This window comes from Macrobrachium nipponense, chromosome 35 (genome assembly GCF_015104395.2).
Source record: "Macrobrachium nipponense isolate FS-2020 chromosome 35, ASM1510439v2, whole genome shotgun sequence".
NCBI classification, from domain to species: domain Eukaryota; kingdom Metazoa; phylum Arthropoda; class Malacostraca; order Decapoda; family Palaemonidae; genus Macrobrachium; species Macrobrachium nipponense.
The window spans coordinates 14,060,717-14,085,716 of NC_061096.1; the positions used below are offsets into that span (position 1 = coordinate 14,060,717).

Genomic DNA, 25,000 nt, shown 5'->3' on the forward strand with positions numbered 1-25,000 from the left:
TTCAAAGGACTGTCGGATCGTGCGGAAAATCCCTGATCGTCTAAAACGTTGATGAAAACTGTATGATAAATAAGATATTTACTTACTTTAAAAAATTCCCTTGAATATAAGTTTTGCTGTTTGACATCCGATACTTAATACTGCCTAAGGAATTATCATAAATCCAAAAACGTAAGTCACTTCTTAACATCTATAAAGTAACCTGCAGTAAAAGTAATCCATAATCTCATTAAAATCACGATAAGGCAGATTTTAAAGATTTCTTCTTATTTTGGTAATGCTATTAGAGAATATTTAGTTACTTACACCTGCTATAAATGATGTACACTGGCACTTATGCAACATTTTCTTTACAATGCAATGAGTCGTTTTCTTACACCCATCTAGAAATCCTATTTCATGGGATATCCTTTACGTTTATCACTTTCAGTTACATCTAACTAATACGAGTCTCGAATTAATCAATATATGGACAGTTGTTAACCTTTCCCTGAGGAAATAAGAGGGCAGTGTGTAATCTACTGCAGGGTCTGAATCTGTCAACACATTGCTATATTTTCATACTTTACGTAAGTTTAATTATCATTAACGTTATAAAAAGAGAACAATGACAGGTAACAAGACCTATTAACTTGTCCAAAAAAAATTATGCCACAAAACAGCCAGAAAACCAAATAAATAATATTAAATGTAAATAAATAAGCACATAAAAAGATAACACATGAAGAAAATAAGCCTGAAAACTAAGGCAATGGCGCAATATTACCACACTCCAGCAGAAAAGATGAAGTGCAGTCGATTTGCTCTTTTTTTCTGTAACTAAAACAAAGAATGGCAGCCAATAAGCCTAATATATTTCCCCATAATTTGCTAGGGTGGTAAAACACACAACTCCTTGCTGTGCGTGAAAGGACTCTTAACTATCTTTATTTTTGTCTTCTATAACCTGACTTCCCGACAAAAGTGTGTAATACAGAACAGCAAAATGCTCAAGTGACAAAGACATTTCATATAAAGGCGCCAGTCATGAATGAATTATAAAAAGGAAACAACTATATTTATAATGAGAAAAATAAAATTTGCTAAAAAAGATAAACGTTCTCATACTTTTCACAGGTGAATATGTATCTACAGTGTGAAGTGATGGACAATATGATATTTCACATATAATGTAATGACAGGTTGAGAGGTGTCTAAAGAATTATCACTAATTACAACCTAATACATTTTCAAAGGAAACAGTCTCAAACCTGTGCACTAATAGTATAGTCACTACTTTCTTTTATCCCCCCTCAAAAACATTTTAACGCCAAGTTTGCCAAAGACACATTGCTGGAAAATACTTGAATTATTCGTTACTTAAATGTACATTTTATTCAGCACCGTATTACACAATTACTCTTTTGCACAAAATATTTGACGGCACAACAGTGAACCTACTGGTTCCTCGGTAGATTGTTAAGGACAGCTCAAAAAGGGAAGAACCCAGGTTGCCGATGACAAAAATCAGCTCACTCTCAAAATAACGTCTTTTTAATAGCGTGCGGTTTAGGACTTGTCCAGAATTAACAGCCAAGAGACAAAGTTACGGATATCAGCGACTAATTCATCACTTGATGGTACTTAAATCTTCGTCATTAGCACAGATTAAAAAAAACACACGCGTATATGAAGATGCGGTTGTGCCTACGTAATTACGTAATTATAATTCAATACACTTTATATATATATATATATAATATATATATATATATATATATATATATACTATATATATATATATATATATATATATATATATATATATTATATATATATATATATATATATATATATATATATATATATATATATATTACGTACAGAGAGAGAGAGAGAGAGAGAGAGAGAGAGAGAGAGAGAGAGAGAGAGAGAGAGAGAGAGAGAGAGAGCTCATTTTGATGGCATTTCATTTTTATAATTATTTTTCTCACTTCTTTTCTTTGTGAAAACCCTAACAATTTAGTACACTGATTAGGAAAAAAAAAAAACATTCGGTTTTTCCCGCCCGGCTTGAGATTCGAACAACGAGCTTCCAGTTGTCAGCTAAACGAGCGATCACAAAGCTACGAAGCTAGAGAGAGAGAGAGAGAGTGAGCGAGATAGAGAGATATTAAGTAAATCTTAGCTTAACCAGACCACTGAGCTGATTAACAGCTCTCCTAGGCTGGCCTGAAGGATCAGATATTTTTACGTGGTCAGGAACCAATTGGTTACTTACGAACGGAAACCTACAGCTTATTGAGGGATCATCCGAACCACATTATATATCGAGAAATGAATTTCTAATCACCAGATCGAGAAATGAATTTCTAATTACCAGAAATACATTCCTCTGGTTCCACGTTGGCAGAGCGGAGAATCGAACCTCGGACTACCGAATTGATAGGCGAGCACGTAACAACGAGGAATAAAAGAGAGAGAGAGAGAGAGAGAGAGAGAGAGAGAGAGAGAGAGAGATGTATTCATATACACGTTATTCTCTATTCTGACGGGAAGAATGATATGCCAGATTTCTGGGCTGTTTCCAACCGCATTAGTATTCTAATTCTTTCCAGAATCATATTATCATTTGCACTTGCGACGTTTGGGGAGCGAGAAGAAAGGGATTAAAAACCACACACACACCACAGCTCCTACATAAACTTCTTTTAATGTTCAGCGTTTGGAAAATTTCTTTTTGAAGAGATTTCCGCGTTTAAATAATTTCTACTGCAAGATGTCATTTTTCTGTACATCAGCTTGTAAACCTAACAACTAACGCAAAAAATGGGAAAATAATAGTTTTAATATAAAATAAAATAAAATTTTAGCCTTCTGCACATAACAATTAGCCCATGGGTACAAAGAACCGAGCAACCAAATATCTTGGAAAATATGAAATTTTTGCGCTAAAGGAGTTTCAAGCTATCTCTTAACAGATAGGATGTCTTCCCAGAACAGAGACATTTCATACTCGTAGACAAAAGATATACGACGAAAACAACAGTACTGATCTAACTCGTGTTATTTCATTTACAAAAACAAAAAAAACTAGAGAGCAAACACCTCCTACCTTTTCCAACAGTTATTCATTACATTAAAATACACATGGTGCACTAGAGATTCTAAGAAGCATGTCCACATAAATTCCTTATACTTATGTGGGCTTCTACAGTAACCTTTTAACTCTCTCTAAGTGGCATTCAAATCCCGGTCACATGCCATTTTGATCCCTTGAACAATGTGACGCTTAAATAAATAAAAAACTATTGCGTATTACTTCATACTCAATGTATGTGTTTAAAACTGATGTTTGATGTTACATTTTAGTCAACCATGCTCCTAGTCTGGATGGGTGACCACTTGACCATCTCATACTAACGTCCTATGGACGCCTTTTAGAGGAGATGCCCTTTTATTGTTTATTTAATTTCAAGACATGGCAAAGGACTAGGGCACGAGTATTTCAAAAGTAAGATAAAGCGATCCAGAAGATAGGAGACGAATGGCAGTGGCCTAAGGGTGGAAAAGGGGGGAAAACCCCACATTTGCAATAAGAAGTTATTGTTACAGAGGCAGGGCAGCAAGACTGAAGAAAGGAAGCCGGAGGAATGGTGGTTAAGTAAAAGGCAAAAAATTGGGGCTGTCGCTCAGAGAAGAAGGGTCTCTGCAAACACCCTTTAGTAAGGGCGCCACGTGACGTGCACTGACCCAGCTGGCCCCATAAAGCGGGGCTTTTTTTTTTTTTCTTTTCTTTTTTGACCTCGTCAGTATACTGTCTACAGATAAGCTGCAGATGTTTAAACTTTGTCTCTGCTGAAATTCATAGCTTTGCTCTAGCGCAAATGGCAGCGAGGAATTAAAACTTTGAATGCCTTCTTACACCTGTTGTTGCTGAGGGAAGCGCATTTGCTTCATTTCCATTTGTCATGGTGTTCTGCGGGGATCTGATCTCCCCTGTACCTTTCGTGACTTTACTTGTCAACCTTGATTTGAAATGGTTTTCCTTCGTCTGTCGTTCCAGTGTCTTCTGGATTTCGGTTTTCTCACAATTTACTTTCCATTAAACCTCCCGCGAGTAAAATAGAAGTTGGCATTTTTTGTCCATCAGTATTTTAAGTAATGAATTATTCAGTCTAACATCTTCAAACATTCTGGTTATTGAATACACCAGGTATGCGGACTATTTCTGGAGGTTCGGCTTATCCCCACATTCTATTGCACATCAACCTATATTGCCGCCATGAGATGGTTGTTGCAAGCTTCTCTGCAATCTTTTTTGCGATGAGTAATTGACTCGTAACGTCGGTCAGTTGCAACGCTTCGGCGAGGTAGAGCAGTTGCTGTACTGCGCGTCTAAATAATACCATAATTGCGGAGACAGTTCGTTCGACAACTTTCCTTCTTATTTTGTAACTGAAACAAGCTCTCGTCAAAATCGGTATTAACACAGCGACAGTATATGCTTATCATATTCGAATCATAACGAACATATTTATGATCAACATGGGACACAGAAAGTAGGTATCACTAAAAAAAGAAAAAATAGACCTAATTTGTAATCAACAATAAAGAAAACTATATACTACATTAAAGATATGTATGATAATCAAGTATTACATAAGCAGAATGAAATATTCCTCTCTCTCTCTCTCTCTCTCTCTCTCTCTCTCTCTCTCTCTCTCTCTCTCTCTCTCTCTCTCTCTCTCCCTCTCTCTCTCTCTCTTCACTCCATGAATTCCTTGAGATCTCAAAAGGCTTTCGTGGTAAGATTTAACAGCCTACTTAACACAGTTGGGTAATGTAATTGCCAGGTAGACTCTCTGCCGACGAACATTCGCTCAGCTATGAAGTGTTTTGCCACCGTGAGTTTTCATGTTTATTTTCAGTTTTCACTCAAGCAGCGATTTAGAAAAACCTTTGGAAATAACCGTCTTGCTATTTTGACAATGTCTGCATGAATTATTTTGAAATTTTTCAGCCAACTTGAGTAGATTGATGCTGGAATGGTGACTAAGCAGAAGAAAAGAACAAAACGACTGCAGTGTGTTTCTCAAATGTAAATTCACATTTACGTCTTTCCAATAAATGCACTAATGAAAACAACAAAATGCGAACATAAAAGTGCTTGTGCAAATCCAATACGAAAGGTTTTAACTATTTATGATGATCTTATGCTGTAATTACAATGATTCAGGACAAAGTTAAAAGCGCTTATTTTGCATTTCTTTTTAAGTGTGGCGCAAGACAACCCATGCATGTCACGACTAATATTCCTTATATTTTCCATATATAGAATATTAGTTACGACGGAAAACTAACAAATGAAGAGATTGAAGAAAAAACGACTCTTTTCGGGGAGACTAAAAATGGTGCCTACAAAGGGATTCAGAGCAGATGAAACACGGTTTTTCGGCAACACGTTTTAGTCACAGCATCGGATGAAGGTGAAAGTTGGCAAGTGTATTTATAACCCTACCTAGTTTTTGCAAGTATTATTAAGTACCAAAGCTCGATAGTTTTGATAGCTATAGAGTAAAATGAAGTCGCCGATGGCGGAACAGAGAAAATCACAAAAAATGATCCAAAAACCATACATGACGTAAACACGATATGACGTCATGAGGCTCCGCCCATCCTCCCGGTAGGCAGTCAGTGTCAGTCACTAACACAGCCTAGGCTTCAACAAATGGCCAGCAGGATTTGGAACTGTCCCCGTGGTTGCAAGCTTGCATTTGTTTTACGGCTTGCCACTGTGTATACAAGCGAGAAGACCCGTGGCAAGATTTACTAAAGCGTGAATAGGTAATCATTTCAGTAATAGGTAATTAATACTTGGCAATACTCATCTCGTGCTGTGAAAAATGGAAGGATATAGCATCGAAACCTGAGGTAAAACAAAACGGATTGTCTTTTCGTATTCCCACCGTGAACAGACGTAGATCTAATAAATGAGCTAAAGACTGGTTTATTATGTGGATGAATTACATACACTGAATTATTTGTCAAGTAGAAACAATACCAAGAAAATGGAAGAATTCCAAGGTCTGCTCACTTCCCCTCAAATCCTCCCATGTAGGTGGAGCTATGTCTACCTTTTTATTGCGTCAGCAGGAAAATTGTCGCGATGAGCAGGTACCTCAAAAATACGTCATCGCCTACTTAGTTACCCCTGGTGGGAGGCGCCTCCACCCAACTGGGTAGACCTTGTCTCTCTTGGTGTTGGTCCCAACAACTACTGTGGAAGTTGTGGTGAAACCTCCACAAAATAATAATAATAATAATAATAATAATAATAATAATAATAATAATAATAATAATAATAATAATAATAATAAGTAAAATGATTGAGAATGATAATGCAATCAAGGGGATGATGACAAACCCGGCTTGCCATCATTGATATTCCTGAAGCCTAAGATGGGTACTAATATCAATTAGTGAATGTCAATTGCAAGTGGGCAGAGCCACAGGGAGGAGATATTTTCCCCATATGTAAACTTCTCTTCACCTATGGGTAGAGCCTCATGACGTCATAGGTTAACGTCACTATTTACTCACTTTTACTCTGACAAGTACCAGGACTATTGAACTTGGGTACTAAATAATGCTTGCAAAAATTAGGTAGGGTTATAAAATATACACTTGCCAACTTTCATCTTTATCCGATTCTTTGATAAAAAGGTGTTGCCGAAAAACCGTGTTTCATCGGCTATGAATCCCTTAATAGATTTTGCAGAGTTCAGAGAGGAAGTCTCTCAAAAGGGAACAGGATTATTCGAACTTGAAGCAGTTCTTAAGGGAATGAGTCGCGAGAAAAATACTAAATTCAGAAAATTATTAAAAGAACTGACAAACGATGAAATAACACTTTGTGGATAAAAATATTTTGGTGCTCTTATAGTATGCGGTCTACAACCACAATCGATCTGTACAGAAATGAGAATGCGGTCTACCGTTAAGAGAGCTATTTACCTTTGAGGTAATTTTATGGGTAACGAGCAACCTAACTTCCTTTTAAGAAATTTTACAACATAGTTGATTTCTTTACTTCAACAAACAAACTACCTCGGGACTAGATAAATCATTTTTCATTCATCTAAAAACTGGAAAGCCCACCATGAAGATCAAAGAATTTTATCGCAGAGTGATACCGAGTGAGGACAAAGCATTTTCATTTTTGAAAGAGCGCGATCTACTTGATGAAGAAGAACACGACACAGATCGTTGTCATAAATGTGGCTCTGTAATTGCAAGAAAAACGGAAACGTGACCGCGGAGGTGAATTCCGACCAGTGTTTAGAATATCTAAGACCTTGTAGAGGTTGTCAGACTGCAAGATCAATTCGTAACGGAAATGAGTTTTTCCACTACACAGATTTAAATGGCAAGATAAACATTTACTTAAGCTTATGTGAAATTTTGGAACTGGTGTATCTTTTTGTCATGGATATCCATAGCGATACTACAATAACTTTAACAGGAAAATCACCTAATACTGTTACTGTAGATGTATCGGGAGGTTTGTGGAGTTATTGCGTCACATCGTACTAGAGGTCTGATGATTGGTACCCAAGAGAATCCGATGCAAATAGATGAAGCACGTTTCGCGGGCCACCGTAAATACAGTCGTGGTAGACGTAAATAACAGGAACCATGGTGCAAGTACAGACGGACCTTGGGTGTTTGGACTAAAAAAAGGATCACATTGCCGCTATTTTCATGTACTGCCAAGAAATCGTGCAACATTCATACCAATCATTAGACGGGAATCCAAGGTTGGGTCAGTAACACATTCTGATGAGTGGCCAGCTCGTTACCTATAAAATTGGATATCGTCATCAAACTGTAAATCACTATGAGAACTACGTGGATCCTCCTTCAGGTACACATACATAATATTATGTGCACAGGTATAACCCAGGGCAGTTTATCTCGAAATTACGATAAATTACATAACCACTGATTAACAAACGTTCGATTTCAGTCTCAACAACCAACTTTCAGTCTAAAAGCCAACTTTCATCAAATAAGAAAACCTGTCACGTTTCAGTAATCATAAACACCGTTTAGCAAAATTAGGTCAATAACTTCATGACCGAATCAAACTTTCTTCTTCAAAATATACATAATAAATGTAACAGTTAAAGAAAATTCCACTCTGAAACCGTGCTCGAACCAATATTAGAAAAGACAGAGTTTTAAAACTTCAGTGGGTTTTACAGAATCATAATGTATACACACAAACATACACACACACACACATTTATATATATATATATATATATATATATATATATATATTTTATATTTATCTATATATGTTATATCTATATATCTATATATATATTATGTATATCTAAATATATATATATAGATATATATATATATATATATATATGTGTGTGTGTGTGTGTGTGTGTGTGTGTTTAGCGAATAAAATCTAATATGAAATAGAATTAGATAAATCTTTAGCTAAAATAGCTCCAAATAATGTTCCACCGTGGAATAGTACTCGGAGGCAACAATGCGATTGTAGACAAAACTAAAAATGACATTATCGAAAACAATTTTTGTTAAGAATCCTCATGATTACAACACAACACCAAACCCTGTGACTCTTGTAATGCCAAGATATATTACATATTAGGATGGAAAAACACCTTCCATTCCTTAAGTTGTCCGCCAGGAGAGAGCGTTGAAACCAGTGAAACAAAACGACGGGACAAAAACCCAGAGCTGCCGTCAATTGTTTACAGCCATCGGGAGAGTAAACTGATAAATCTTCTCGCAATCAGAAACTTCGTGGCATGTTCAAACAAAAGTTGGCATTCGCAAAACAAAATAAGAAAACTGTCTGATGAGGTTCCAGGGGAGTTTATCTTTCATAGGGGACACTGTCGAAGTTCTTCATAAGAAACATCGTCAAAAGCGTTTAAAAAGAGTTTGCCTAGTGACATTTGCTTTATATAGTGGCATCTGGACTGAACTGAACCCGTTTATATAATTTTTTATCACGACCATAGATGCACTAATCATCCGAAGTTTCCTGGCACAAAATACGAACGAGTAAATGCCAAAACAACAGAGATTTGGGAGCTGCTGAATTTGAAATATTAGGTCAACAGTAGACGTGACAGTTGGTATTACTTATTTCAGGATTCAGAAGTGTCGAATCTGCGTATGTAAGTGCGTGTACGCGCGTGCCTGAGGACACAAACAGGAAGTGAAACTTAAGTGCAAGCAAAAGCAAGGACCTAATACTAACGTTACCGCTATCCACTTCAACTCCTTTCATGTTTCTGTAATATCCAGAGTTGAACATTTGAGCATCATATCAACTTTTCTTGGAAACGAAAACATTCATGTCCCTGCGGTGTCAGTACAACCCGTAAGAACTTCGTCGAGAATATAATGGACGTCAATACGCGAACAAGACACAATCACGCACTTTAGCATGACAATGCACGTATACTGCTTGTCCCTATCTTTATGTTAGAATATGTGTATATACACACAACTAATATATATACATACAATATATATATATAAATAAATATATATATATATATATATATATATATATATATATATATATATATATATATATATATATATATATGTATATATACAGTAATCCGCCAAATACTTTGCTGCCTCGTAAAATCTCTTAAACAAGATACTTGCAGAAAACGCCAATCGTACAAGAAATTTTTCTGTACGGTTTATTTGTAAGTTAATAGTAAAATGTGCGGGATATATACTTTAATTATATGCATGAGATGCCCATTTTAATTATATGCCGCCTCTACCGCAAAGAAACAATATCAAAATAATTTCTGTTCATGTCTTTATTATTCAATTTCCACCCATTTTATTTTCCTCCCCAGACAGCAGAAATGGCGCCATGAAATTCTCCTTAATTTTTCTTCTCCTCTCTTCCAGCAGCCCTGGAATGGCACCATGCGAACCATAGCTTCCACCACTTCCATCCACGCTTCCGTGGATTTCATTCCAGTCGTTGACCGGCCCTTGCGATGCGAAGGAGAAGAGGAGGAGGAGGAGAAAGAGGAAGGAGAAGAGGACGAAGAAACTACCAAATATCCGAATGGTATGTCAAAGTCGGTTAAGAGAGATGCCAAGAAGCTCAATCAAGGATGACGTTTTCCATCTCCAACTATTTCTTGATGTAATGTTCTCGCGGCGGAGAGAACAACCACGATGTTCGGCGCGTCCTCTTGTTGTTGTTGTCTTTGCTATTGATTTGTGAGTCATGAGACTTAAGACAAAAGGTCAAAAGCCCGCCCAGACCTTTGGAACATTGAGAGAGAGAGAGAGAGAGAGAATTTACCGAGTCACGCTTGGGGTCTACTTTACAACTGAATGTTTTTAGAAATAGAATTATATTGTTTACTTCATGGTATATTGAAAAACAAAGAATTGTCAAAGGCGACACTGACAAGAATTTTACCCATGACGAAATTCTTTCCATTTGAAAGGTCTCTTTAAGTGAAATTTTCTTCCAGCTTAATAGGTGTTATCACACAACAACACAATGTATACCAGATGTTTGAGATACCAATGGTCTGGTCTAAGAATCCACTATCATTCACAGACAGGAAGGAAACCAAGACTGAATAAAGCCAAGTTGTAGCTGACGTTCATAAAAATCACTTGTTTCTCTGGCATGTTTGGATGAGGTCTTTTGAATCTATATGGAGTATCGCTTTCATCACTAGGCAACTTTAATTTGACCCTCATTATGAGAGAGAGAGAGAGAGAGAGAGAGAGAGAGAGAGGTTTATGTCTGTAGACCCTGTAGGGGAGTCATGTTTTCCCTGGTTGTCATAAATTATGGTGCAGTACAATGAAAAGTCTTTACAAAAATAGTGACTTATTCATGTGACTAAAGAGGGTTTCTGCCGTAAACTTTTAGTATCTTCACAAACCTGTTTTAACGCAAGCTGCCCCTGATTTTGCTTTACAATTTACTACAAAAAACCATTACATACGGAATGACCTTTCGATTAAATAAATTATAGTTTTAATGTTATGGTATGGCGGTTTTTCGAAACGAGTGCGCACTACTAGTAATCAACATTTCTGACTTGGTAAAATGCTTTACATAACCTAATGAACCTGTTGCTAGTAACGACTGTAAAAGTAAAAATAAAAAAATAAAAACTTTCCTGTAATGATGTATTTTCAAAAGTCAAACATAATCAATCAGGGTATGTATGCACATTTGAGTACGTATATCACTTTCAGAAATGTTCCAATTTACAGATGGCATCACGAGGTTGGACCAAAATCTCTTACCACTGAGCTGCAACACCACCCACACACGAGTGTTTGCACTATGCACACACACCCATATACACACAAACATAAATATAATATGTATAGTATACTTATATATTTATTAATATATATAAAGGAAGAGGTGTCCGATCAGACGAGAGTCATATACACGCGTTTTATTAATAAAAAACGTTTCATGTTGTCATCAACACATCATCAGTCTGCAATTGATATTCATAATCAAAATAAACTTAAAAATAAACTTAATAAATACAATGAAAATTAAAATATACTCAGAACGTTATTATAGAGAATGAGGAGAAAGCTACCCATTCAAGAAGAAAGAAAGAGATGAGTGACTGAAAATGTAAGGTCTGCACACAACGTAAACCTCACGCCAAAGAGAGGAGATGACGAGGGTGTTGGAGTTTAAAACTAGGTGAAAGGTGCATAATAAACAATGACTCAAGAGTAGTTAGGTGGGTAGTTTGTTTTGTGGTAATTAGGTGGGTAGTTTGTTTTGTGGTGCCAATAATAGAGAAATGTTTATTTTCGATGGTAATTTTACAACTCTTTGCATGTGTTCATATATTAGAGAACTCGGGATTAGAGATTCTGGACCCAGTTCTGTAACTTGATCCCAAATGGCTGTAGCACCGGATTTGTAACAGTCTACGTGAAGAACCAACATGAATACTAAGACATCTTGGGCATTCAAATTAACATATAATACTGGAATTTATGAAGTCCAGTAATTTGTCCTTGTAATTAAAAAACCCTTCAATTTTTTGTGGACTCATGGGAATGAAATTAAATTTTAAAAAACAAATTCCTTTTCAATAATATCTTCAACTTTCAAACGTAAACTATCTGAATTTTACTTTGGAAAATGAGAAAGATGACATCCTTGCCTTCTTGGATATAAAAATAACTAGAGGAGACCACCACTTCAACACAAGTGTTTTTTAAAAGAGTATCTTCACTGGGCTCAGGAATAACTTTTTTTTAGCTCGTGTTTTCGCAATTTTATCATTAATACTATCTCTACTCTGGTGTTTAGGGCCCTTCGGTGCACATCTGATTGGCTTTCCTTCCACCTTGAAGTTTCTTTTAGAATATTTTGTAAAAAACTCACTTCCCAAAAAGTTGGTTTTTAACATCATTAGTAAATTGTTAGCGAAATATCTGTCAGCACCCGCTCTTAATTTTAATGTACCAAAACTGACAATGTATGCACCCATCCCATTTATTCATTCAGATAGTTTACGTCTGAAATTTAAAAATATTATTGAAAAGAAATTTGGTTTTTTGGAACTTAATCTCATTCCAATGAAGCCACAAAAAATGGAGGATTTTTTAATTACAAGGACAAATTACATATTATATATTAATTTGAATGCCCAAGACGTCTTGATATTTATGTTGGTTCTTCACGTAGACTGTTACAAATTCGGTATTACAGCCGTTTGCGATTGAGTTACAGAAATGGGTGCAGAATCTCTAATCCCGAGTTCTCTAATATATGAACACATGCAAAGAGTTGTAAAATCACCATCGAAAAGAAACATTTCTCTATTATTGGCAACACAAAGCAAACTACCCACCTAACTACCCTTGAGTCATTGTTTATTAAGCACCTATCACCTAGTTTAAACTCCAACACCTCCTCTCTCTCTCTCTCTCTCTCTCTCGTCAGGTTTAGGTTATGTGCAAACCTTACCGTTTTTTAGTCACTCGGCTCTTTCTCCCTCAGTAGCCATCTTGCTTGGTGAGACGTACCCGCGTGAAGTCACAATAATCAACAGATATCACAAGTTTAACATACGACTAGAATTTGAGAAATATCTAGAAGTGTTCGTGAACTATCGGTGATAAGATTAGTGTGAAAATAGTAGGATAAAGCGTCTTCTAAGTTAGTTTATCAAGTGTAATACTATAAATCAGAACAAGATGGCAGTAAGTTCCAACTGCGGGAAAAGGTGGCGTAATTTGGCGTGCTTAGCAGATTCACAATACGATGAGGTAGCAGGAAGGGAACTGGCATTTCTCATCTATGAAATCAGCAACAGTCCTAACCAAAAAGATACAAAAGCATTCATAGATATATTAGAAGGATATAATCCTTCAAACTGGAACAAATCTAATGAAAACATCTTGAAAATAATTGAAGAAGTTCCAAATAAAATCCAAGTGGTCAAGAGACTCATAAAGAAAATATACATAAACCAACATATTCCGACAAAGAAAATGAATAAGGTGAATCTTGTGAATATACTAATTGATGCATTAGGAAAAAGAATGCCAAAAGCATGCAAACTGTGTAAGGTTTGGTATAGCATAGTCAATCCACAAAACCTAATCAGAAAATGTGCTGCATGCAACATTCCGACCCATCCACAGTGTGCTGAGGTAATACAAGATTTGAGAAAAGATACAAGAATTTTTTGTTCAACATGTCTATCATGGATAGACAATGTTATTAAATCAAGATTGAATGTACAAATAGTTGAGGATGAAGAAGAAGAGGAAGAGGAAGAAGAAGAAGAAGAAGAGAGGAAAAACGGAAGAGAAGTAAACAAAAATGAAATGACAGAAAAAATAAGGAAAACAAAGAACAAGATAAAAGTATGGATGCAGAGATACTCATTGATACTACATATGAGGCAATAAAAGCAGCATACCTACGAAGAAATAAATTACGATACGACAACAGAAAGCAAATCCCGAAGAGGCTCTACCCAGATCTATACAATGACGGGAAAGAGGAAAAAATAGACAAGAAAGACAAAATCTGCAACCTTTTGAAAAGAGGGAATTGCAGATTTGGAGAAAGATGTTACTACACAAACATCCTAAGATATGTCAAAACTATGAAATATATGGTAAATGTGCATACTTAGATGGATATGGGGATGATTGCAGAGATCTGCATCCAAAAATATGTAAAAAACCTAAAAGAAGGAAAAGGATGTAAGTTCGACAAAAATGCAAATATATGCACCCTGTAGCCATGAATCATAATCAAATAAATAACCAACCAAGTAATAAATCCAAAATAAGAAAGAAACAAATAAAGAGAGAAATCAAGAATATCAGGTAAAAGAGAAAAGCAAACCACCAATGAGATATGCAGAGGTGTCAGCAAAAAAATTTCAAAGCATCAGCTCCGAAATTCTACTCAAGAGATAATAACTGTATTTATTATGCAAGAGGATATTGCAGAAACGGAGAAAATTGCAGATTCAGACACAAAATGAATAATTATGATGAAGGAAGATCAAATATTATGGAAAAGTTGGATTTTTTAATGTCAGAATTTCTGGAAATGAAAAAAAGAACAACATACCAGAACAGGAAAGAGACATGGGAAAATCCTTATTACTATCAGTATTAAATGAAGGAGAAAACACGCAAACCATCATAGTGATGAATGCGCAGGGTTTAGTTACGAGTAACTCAAAAAGAAAAATAGAGTACTTAGAATAACTAACACCAAAAATGAAAAGAAAATAGATATAATGAATATAAGTGAAACCTGGTATTCCCAAGAGACTGGGAATGATGATCAAATAAAAGGGTTCCAAACTTATAGATCAGATAGAAAAAATAGGAATCAAGGGGGAACCGCAATATATGGGAAAGACAAAAAACAAGGAAAAATATATGAGAAATATAGTAACTCAGAATGTGAACTAATAGCGGTAGAATTTGAATCTGAAAAATTGATGAACATAGTAATATATAGACCTCCTAATACTAAAGAGTTTGACATAATAATTGAAAAATTGGATGATATATGTAGAAATCACAAGGACTGGACTATTCTCCTATCTGGTGACTTCAACTTTCCTTTCGTAGAATGGAAAGAACGAATAGGAGATTGTGGTTGTACTTATACATATAAAAAAGAGAGTAATAGTAGTGCAGAAGATAAGAGGCAATTTGAAAAGCTATTAGATATGCTACTAGAATACAACATTCAACAAATAAATCACCTGCCAACAAGAAAGGAAAATACTTTAGACCTAGTATTTGTGAACGAGATGAATTATGTTAAAGAAATAATAGTTTATAATGCGAGTATTTCAGACCATAATGTCATAGAATTAACAGTTCATTCCAAAGCAAGTGAAAATAGAGATAAGCAAGAAATGAAAAAGTGGGAAGGATATGGAAAATACAACTTCTACAGTAAAAATATAAAAATGGTCAGAAATTAATGAAGAATTAAACAAAGATTGGGATAACATTTTCGTAAGTGATGACAAATAAGGGTAAATACGGAGATATTATATAAAAATATTGGAGATAATAGTGGAAAAATATATACCGAAGAAGAAAAGTAAACATCATTCATGCATACCAAGAGACAGAAGGATCTTGTTCCAGAAAATCAGAAAGTGGAAAAAAGGTCTTGCAAAAGAAAAAAATGCATGGAAAGTTATAGAACTAAAAAGTAAGATAGAAAATGCAGAACAAAAGATTATACAATCAAAAGAAAATGAAAAACGGGACTTGGAAGAAAAAACCCTATTAAATATCAAGCAAAACCCCAAACTATTATACTCATATGCGAAGAAGATGAATAAAAGAAGAATAGAAATAGGCCCTCTGAGAATTGAAGGGAGATTAACGAATGAAAAAAAGGAAATTTGCAACATACTGGCAGAACGATATAAGAGAGAATTCACCCTAGAATAGATAATGAAGATAATGATATAGAAGTAAGGGATGAAAATAGTGAATATTTAGCTGACATAGATATTAATGAAGCTGATATTGTGCAGGCTGGCTATTAATGAAATTAAAAATGGAGCTGCTGCAGGGCCTGATGGAATTCCTGCTATTTTGTTAAAGAAAGTAGTTCATTCTATCGCAAAGCCACTTGCAATATTATTAAGACAAAGTGTAGATACAGGCAAGATATATGATGAGCACAAATTAGCATATATTACCCCTACTTTCAAAAGTGGATCAAGACTAGAGGCAAGTAATTATAGGCCTGTGAGTCTAACATCACATATTATGAAAGTGTATGAAAGGGTAATGAAGAAAAAATATTATGAAACTTTAATAAAAAATAATTTGTTTAATAAAGGACAACATGGTTTCGTACCCGGAAAAAGTACACAAACCCAACTGTTAGTCCACCGTGAAAACATATTCAAAAATATGAAAAGCGGAAATGAAACAGATGTGGTTTATTTAGACTTGCAAAAGCTTTTGATAAAGTAGACCATAATATATTAGCGAAGAAAATTAGAAAACACAATATCGTGGATAAAGTAGGAAGATGGTTAAAAGAATTTTTTACACAACAGAAAACAGATAGTTATTGCAAACGACGAGAAATCGGATGAAGCCAAGGTAATATCCGGTGTGCCGCAAGGTACGGTGTTAGCTGCAATACTGTTTGTTATTATGATTGAAGACATAGACAATAATGTTAAAGATTCGGTAGTGAGTAGTTTCGCAGATGACACAAGAATAAGCAGAGAAATTACTTGTGATGAAGATAGGAACGCTCTACAAAGAGACCTTAACAAAGTATATGATTGGGCAGAGGTAAATAGGATGGTATTTAACTCTGATAAATTTGAATCAATAAATTATGGAGACAGAGAAAGAAAGCTATATGCATATAAGGGACCTAATAATGAGACCATCACAAATAAGGAAGCAGTTAAAGACCTTGGTGTGATGATGAATAGGAACATGTTATGCAATGATCAAATAGCAACTCTGTTGGCAAAATGTAAAGCAAAAATGGGAATGTTGTTACGGCACTTCAAAACAAGAAAAGCTGAACACATGATATGCTGTATAAAACATATGTTCGTAGTCCACTTGAATATTGCAATATGATATGGTACCCACACTATCAAAAGGATATTGCACAAATAGAGAGTGTACAAAGGTCCTTTACAGCTAGAATAGAAGAAGTTAAGGACCTAGACTACTGGGAAAGACTACAATTCTTAAAATTATATAGTCTAGAAAGAGAGAAGAGAACGCTACATGATAATTCAGGCATGGAAACAGATAGAAGGAATAGCAGAAAATATCATGGAACTAAAAATATCAGAAAGAGAAAGCAGAGGTAGATTAATAGTGCCCAAAACTATACCAGGAAAAATAAGGAAAGCACACAGGACATTAATCCACTACGCACCAGCATCGATAATGCAGCGTCTATTCAATGCGTTGCCAGCTCATCTGAGGAATATATCAGGAGTGAGCGTAGATGTGTTTAAGAATAAGCTCGACAAATATCTAAACTGCATCCCAGACCATCCAAGATTGGAAGATGCAAAATATACCGGAAGATGTACTAGCAACTCTCTGGTAGACACTAGAGGTGCCTCACACTGAGGGACCTGGGGCAACCCGAACAAGATGTAAGGTCTGTAAGGTCTGTAAGGTCTTCTTGAATAGGTAGTTTTCTCCTCATTCTCTATTTTAACGAACTTCTGAGTATACTTTAATTTTTATTGTAAATTTTAAGTTTATTTTAAGTTTATTTTGATTATGAATTTCAATTGCAGACTGATGATGTGTTGATGGGAACATGAAACGTTTCTCATTAACAAAACGCGTGTACATGACACCTCTTCCTTTATATCTATGGTTTTCCTTATGTGATATAAATATACATACATACATACATACATGTATATATATATTATATATATATATATATATATATATATATATTACATATCTATATGTACACGTGTGAGTGTATTCAAGCGTAGCATGATAATCATATCCAGACGATTGTGCTCGTTGTTCCCGTGTAATTCAAAAGAATAATAATGGGATCCTGAAGGTACGAATGTACGTGCTGGAACTACTACAGAGCACAGGGTATAATATAATATTAAAAAATATTCAATAAGTTACTTAGCTGTAAATGATGGAAGCCTAGATAACAGACAACGGATGTCTACAGAATACACAGTGGAATCCAATACATTCATTACTGCAACCATTCTGAACACACATTATAAATCCTTCTCGAATATCTGAAAGAACCCTAAGGAAAAAATACCGACATCCTTCACGAGAGAAGCCGAAATATTGCAGATTATATGACGAAATCCTGCAGAACGTACAATGGAATCCTGCAGAATAGAAGCAGATCACCATTTCCTTGGGATTCAGCCACACCAAATTTGCCTGCAGAGGCTTGGAAGGAAGCTCAAGCACATAACGGATGGGTGACCTTCTTCCTCCCTCTCTCTCTCTCTCTCTCTCTCTCTCTCTCTCTCTCTCTCTCTCCTCCAATTGCATTCTCGGGTGATAGAGCGCGACAGGAGAGGCGGCCACGGCTATCGGGCGTCGGGGGAGAGAGAATGGTGGAGGAAAGATGGAGAGGGGAGAGGGGAACGAGAATCTGGAGATAAAAAAGGGAAATGAGGAAACAGCAAGACAGTCAGAGAAGGATTAAAGAACGACGAAGGAACAAATAGAAGACTAACCAAAATGCGAGGGCCACAGTAAATGAGTCAAGAGAATAAATGAGAATACTATTATTACTATTATTAATAGTCAGAAGATGAAACCTATATTCAAATGGATCAAAACCACGAGGGACACTGACTTGAAATTCAAGCTTCCAAAGAATATAGTGTTCATTAGGAAGAGGTATCAGAGAGTAAAGGGAAATACAGAAAGAAGAGATCACTTATTGCAAAATACAAAAATAAATTAGTAAATAGATAAAAATGTATTAAAATGCAAGGAGAATAGTAGCAGGGTGTAATACATTGCAGCTCTGCTTGAATTTCCGAAGTCCAATGCACGACATCTTCTGGGAGGCTGTTCGACAGTTCAATGCTTTGGTGTAAAGAATAAAGACCTCTGGAACTGGGAAGTTCTACAGCGAGGCTCATTGACTGCATATTGGTGCTGCTGTTCAGCGAATCTGGTTGTTCTCGTCAGGTAGAAGGAACAGGGATCCACTGTGAAAGTGTAAGATCCCTGTTAAAATACGTCTTATGAAAAAGTGACGAATAGGGAGCATCCGTCGATGGTCTAAGACTCAGTGTTGTCCAAACATTTTCGCCTATGTACCCTTTATTACCTTCTCCTACTGTTACGTACCCCCCTCACCCGCCCCTCGCCTACCATGCTGACGAAACTCGGTTTTATTTAGGATAATCATACAAATAGTATATTAATTATGAAAAGACTGCATTATAGGAGTGTTGGTCAATAAATTAAAATTTATTACACAAATAAAAATGATTTAATAACAAAATGCTTGAAAATTACTTACGCAACTTTATGTGAGATGTGAGGCTGGTGTTCACTGATGGGATGTTTCTGTTGTGTGTGTGTGTGTGTGTGTGTTCCTTGTTTATTCACATACCCTCATGATCTATGTTGCGTACCCCCCGGGGTACGCGGACCCCAGTTTGGACAACACCGGTCTAAGTCATAAATGCTAATATTATCCAAATAAGGGAACAGAAACCTACCACCACGAACCACCCTATCTAAAAGAGAGAAATTTCTGGCAGAAGCAGATATCCACACCGGAGAACAGTATATTAGTAAAGGAAGCACAAATAGCATACAACAGGTTGCATTAATTTTATCACCGTTAAAAATATATGAGGCTTTACGAACTATGCATAATTTTCGTGCGGCATTTGCTGAAAATTTCATTAGCTGTTTCTCAAAAGTAAGATGTGAGTCAATAAAAAGTTATACCTAGAATAGTCAAAGCTTCAGACTCACTCAGCAAAGTCCCGTCCACCTGAAGGGGTGGAGTGGAAAATCTGAACGAGATCTGCTAATCCATAGTATTTTCGTTATACTGAAGTTCAGCCTCAAACCCCACCGACTACACCATTCACTAATCAGCTCTACGTTCAGACTGAGGCTGAGGGAAACATCATTTCTCATTGGGGGAGACTTTACTACAACAAGTGTTGCATCATCGGCATATTGAACAATCTTGCTTTCCACGCCAACAACCTTATCACTTATATACACTACAAATAACAGTGGATCAAGAGCACTACCATGTGGAACTCCAGACATAATAGGTCTTGGTTCACTAAAGATCCCGTCAACAGTAATTCGCAGCTGACTACCTGTATGGAAATCTTGAAGTAATCCTAAAACACATCCACCCACTCCAAGATTCTGAAGTTTGTATAGAAAATAAGTGCCTTGTGATTTACTAAATTGAAAGCAGTACTAAAATGTATTTGAATTACTCTACACTCAAAACCTTTATGAAGGTTCTCTTGCAAAACGTATGTTAGGTCTCAACCTAACTGCTTCCTATATACATAATGACTATCAGCTAACGATCTTTACATCCACTTACCTACACAGTGGCTAAAATAAATTTTTCAGCAACTTTGGAGAACACAGGGAGAATTGAAATTGGCTTGTAGTTACGGCAGTGCTCAGATGTGCCACTCTTAGGAACAGGCACTGTATTACTAAGTTTGCGCTCATCTGCGGATACTACGTACACAAAAGTATAGAATCTACTAATCAACAAAACAAGAACTACAAAAAAAAAGAAATAAAAAAAAACAGAGGGAAGAAACCATCAGGATATTCTTCATCCCAGCTGTCAAGATTATCCAGAATTTTCTTAAGATCCCTGGAGCGAAATACAAATTTAGTAAGAACAGGTTCAGGATGACAAGTATCTTGGAGGGGACATTCTCAGCTGATTGCCTAGCTTCAAAAGCTCGAGAGGATACACGAGACAAAGAAGGAAAACGACGAAGAAAAGTAATACGTAAATTAGTGTTATATATAGATGAGTGACAGGAGAGCAAAATATGCGATTGGAAAAAAAACGTGGAAAATGAGACATGGCAGAGAGTAAAATGAGAGAGAAAAAAACAAACAAACAAAGAAACAAAGAATTCTTCATGTTAAAAAAATTAGGGAACTCAAAAAGACGCTTAATTAATGGAGACAAAGGAGTGACTATAAGAAGATGAGATGAGCGATAGAAAGAGAATGAAGAAAAAAAAATGGAATACACGTATTCTGATAAGTACGAAGAATAGTGGAAGCAGGAATGATGAAAGGAACCGAGAGGAATAGTAGGGAAGAATAAGAGAAAAAATAGTGGAGGAATCAGTGAAGTACAGACTATGAAGCTGGAATAATAGGGAAGGGGAAAGAAATATTAATGAACAGAAGTATATCATAGGAAATAATGATGGCAGAAAAGGGAGACCACGACGTAGGAGACTGGAAACAAGAGAGAATGAGAAAATATAGGAAGCAAGTAATAATTTGCCAAAGACGGATAAAAAAACGAGGAGAAATGGAACTCTGGTCCTCCATCAAATGATGTTGCTAAACCGAGCAGAGAGAGAGAGAGAGAGAGAGAGAGAGAGAGAGAGAGAGAGAGAGAGAGTATGAAAACCTACTCTCTAGCCCCTTACCTATGCCACGCTAGAATCAGAAGTACATAAAGTACATGGAACATCACGGTTACTGTTATTACTGAAAGCAATTACCTCACAGTATCACTGTTAAAACGACGTGGATACTGCAAGAGAAAAATATGAGAGAAGACTATAAATAAGGTCTGAAACAAAAAGAAACCAACAACCGAAATCTACGTAAACCGTCAGACATTCTCCCGTGTGTCGGCCAAGCAAATCTTATTTCTAGAAACATCAAGAAATCCTCGATAGAAAACGAGAAAAATGGATGGATGCAAATAGTCTGCCTCCTCTTCCCTTGCAATAAACCAACGAAGAAACCGGAAGATTCCAATATTTTACAACCACCCTCTGTAATGGGGCGAAACTTCTGTCTTTTATATATATAAAAAAAAAAACTGGAGAAGAAACAGTATGGGCAAATTCTGTTAACAAAACATGCATCTAAGTTTCCAATTTTCAGTTAATAACAAACATGGAATTTAAAAGATAACGTAATTGAAATAAATTTCCATTTCAACACTCAGTCAATAACCTCTCACGTGAAATATAGAGCCTTTTGCCACCGTGAGATTTTTGTGATTTACCCATCGTCCCACTGGAAAACCAGTGAATTAATATAAGATCTAGTTCCTCGTTGGACGAGTGGTTTTCGCACTCGCGCACAATAAGCTGTAGGTCCCTTTGCTAGGTGGCCAATTGGTTCCTAGCCACGCAAAATTATGTAACCCTTCGGGTCAACCCTAGGAGAGCTGTTAATCAGCTCAGTGGTCTGGTAAAACTAAAATATACTAACTAATATAAGATCTTTTTCATACACGCTACACATACACACACACACACACACATATATATATATGTGTGTGTGTGTGTGTGTGTGTGTGTAATGTTGCATCCTACTGCAATATTAATATTTCAGAGAAATGGGGAGCCCGCCATTCCATGGTCTTTCTTGGAACCTTAGGTGTGATTCTCTTGGTCATGATGAGAAATGTCATTTCGATTGCCATTGTGGCAATGGTCGACAGAACGGGAAATAAGAGCAATCACGATAACAGCAGCCTGAATGTTGACGACACTTCCCGGTGCAAGACCACCAAGATGTTCACAGTATAAATATGCAGGTGAGACCGGGAATTCGTGTATAGTGTCAACTTTCTAAATGCTTAGTAGTCCTTGCATACACACCAGTCATATATACATACATAATTATATATATATATATATATATATATATATATATATATATATATATATATATATATGTGTGTGTGTGTGTGTGTGTGTGTGTGTGTGTGTGTATATACATATGTATATATGTATATATATACGCGTATATACATATCATATGTATGTACTCATGACGAGAACCCACCTCAATTTATGTGTGCTTAGGGATTTGCAATTCAAAATGGGTTTCTAATGGTGATTAACCCCTAACCATCAAGTTGACTTTCATTTTAAAAAATGACTTCAACAGATTAAACAAAATAGGAATAATATATTAAAAACAATGGCAAAATTACACACTTTTCAGTATCACTTAAACCTATGTTCTTACTTAGTATAACTGAATTAGCAATGAAGTTACACTACTAAATTAATATATATTCTAACAGTTTTGTAGACATCTCTGCAGGTTAGTTCACGAGGCACCCGACTTCTATAAACACAGCGGGGATACTATTTCCTTTTTTATATGAGAGAGACTTCAAAATTTAATCAAACGGCGTCTTATTTACTTGAATATACCACCACTGCCAACATTCACCATTCCCGTTCCTTGTATCACACCATCTATCAAACCTTTTCAAGAACTTCCTTTCCTCATCCCAACTACCATTCCCAATCACGTTCTCTTCCACCAATCTATCATTGTCTACTGTCTCCCTTTTAGAAAAACATCTAAAACATCAATGATCTATTTTTTTCACCACCTTTTCTACATCTTTTCGCGCCCTTCCAATTCCTCTTGTGATACATGTACTGCACAAAATACTCCAATCTTCTATTTTTCCTTTGCATTCAACATCCCCACTTCTCTTTCATAAAAGAGAGCTGGCGCGACAATCCCGTCATATATTCTCTCCTTGGCTCCCAGTGTGTGTTTTGCAAACACACATTGCTGCATCTCTTGTTTCATCTGATATGTGACTCGCCTTTTCTCTCACTCTGCCATCTTCCGTTATATTCGCTCCCAAATACTCCTGAAGGAGCCCAACCACTTCCATTCTTTCACCATCCGTATTGACACTCGCTGCTCCAGCTTCCCTGCTTTCCATTTGTCCTTGTTCTTGATCATTTTACACTGAACTTCGTGTTTTTGCAAGTACGTCCAGAATGTCACTAACATCAACTGTTCCCTGCCTGTTATAATCTATTTCTTACTCGAAAACTCTGCAGCTACATCAACTGTCCTTCCCTGTGGCATCTCATGTCACATTATGCATATAGATGCTGACCAGCCAAGGAGACATAACGCGACCTTGTTTCAGACCCACTCTCAATTGGAACTCATAACTTCTGTTTACATATATCTCACTTCTACCATAACAACATCTAATCGCTTTTAACAATTTTTCCTATATCATACAGCCTCCTATCGCTATAAAGCAAATATTGTAGATTAAGACACATCCAAAGGGAAAACTCACCACGCATGCGCGGCATTGGGGATAATGTTCTTGAATGGAGCGCAAATAATATAAGTGCTTTATAGGTAGAACTTTGAAATTGTCGTACATCAAAAATGATTAATTAGCAGAGAAGTAATCTATCTTTACAAATTAAACAATGTGTAAGAGGGTTGCAAAGCTTTAGCTGTGAGGATCTTACGAGCACGAAACCCCAAATATAAAAGCTTAATTTGAAATGACTGACGAAAGAAGTTGTGATATTACTTCATTTAAATTCTTCCCTCTATCAATCATTGTCTGTCTCTCGGCTACCAATCAGGTGGTCCGAAGTTCGAATCCCGGCTCGGCCAACGCGGAATCACAGGAATTTATTTCTGGTGGTAGAAATTCATTACTCGATATAGTGTGGTTTGGATCCCACAATAAGCTGTAGGTCCCGTTGCTAGGTGACCAATTGGTTCCTAGCTACGTAAAAATATCTAATCCTTCGGGCCAGCCCTAGGAGACCTGTTAATCAGCTCAGTGGTCTGGTAAAACTAAGATATACTTAACTTTAACATTCTGTATATGTTTCCCCAATCCTTTTAACCGCCTGCCTCAACTGTCTGT

At 36.2% G+C, this 25,000-nt stretch overlaps 1 protein-coding gene across 1 annotated transcript in view; it reads left to right on the forward strand.

The window, feature by feature from the left end:
* The window catches only part of LOC135208283 (sialin-like), a 141,064-nt gene that overhangs the window by 87,764 nt on the left and 28,300 nt on the right, over positions 1–25,000 (forward strand). The window contains exons 6-7 of the mRNA XM_064240386.1: positions 9,967–10,132; positions 22,675–22,865. Of these exons, the coding sequence (XP_064096456.1) occupies positions 9,967–10,132; positions 22,675–22,865 (357 nt within the window). The remainder of the gene's footprint in view (positions 1–9,966; positions 10,133–22,674; positions 22,866–25,000) is intronic.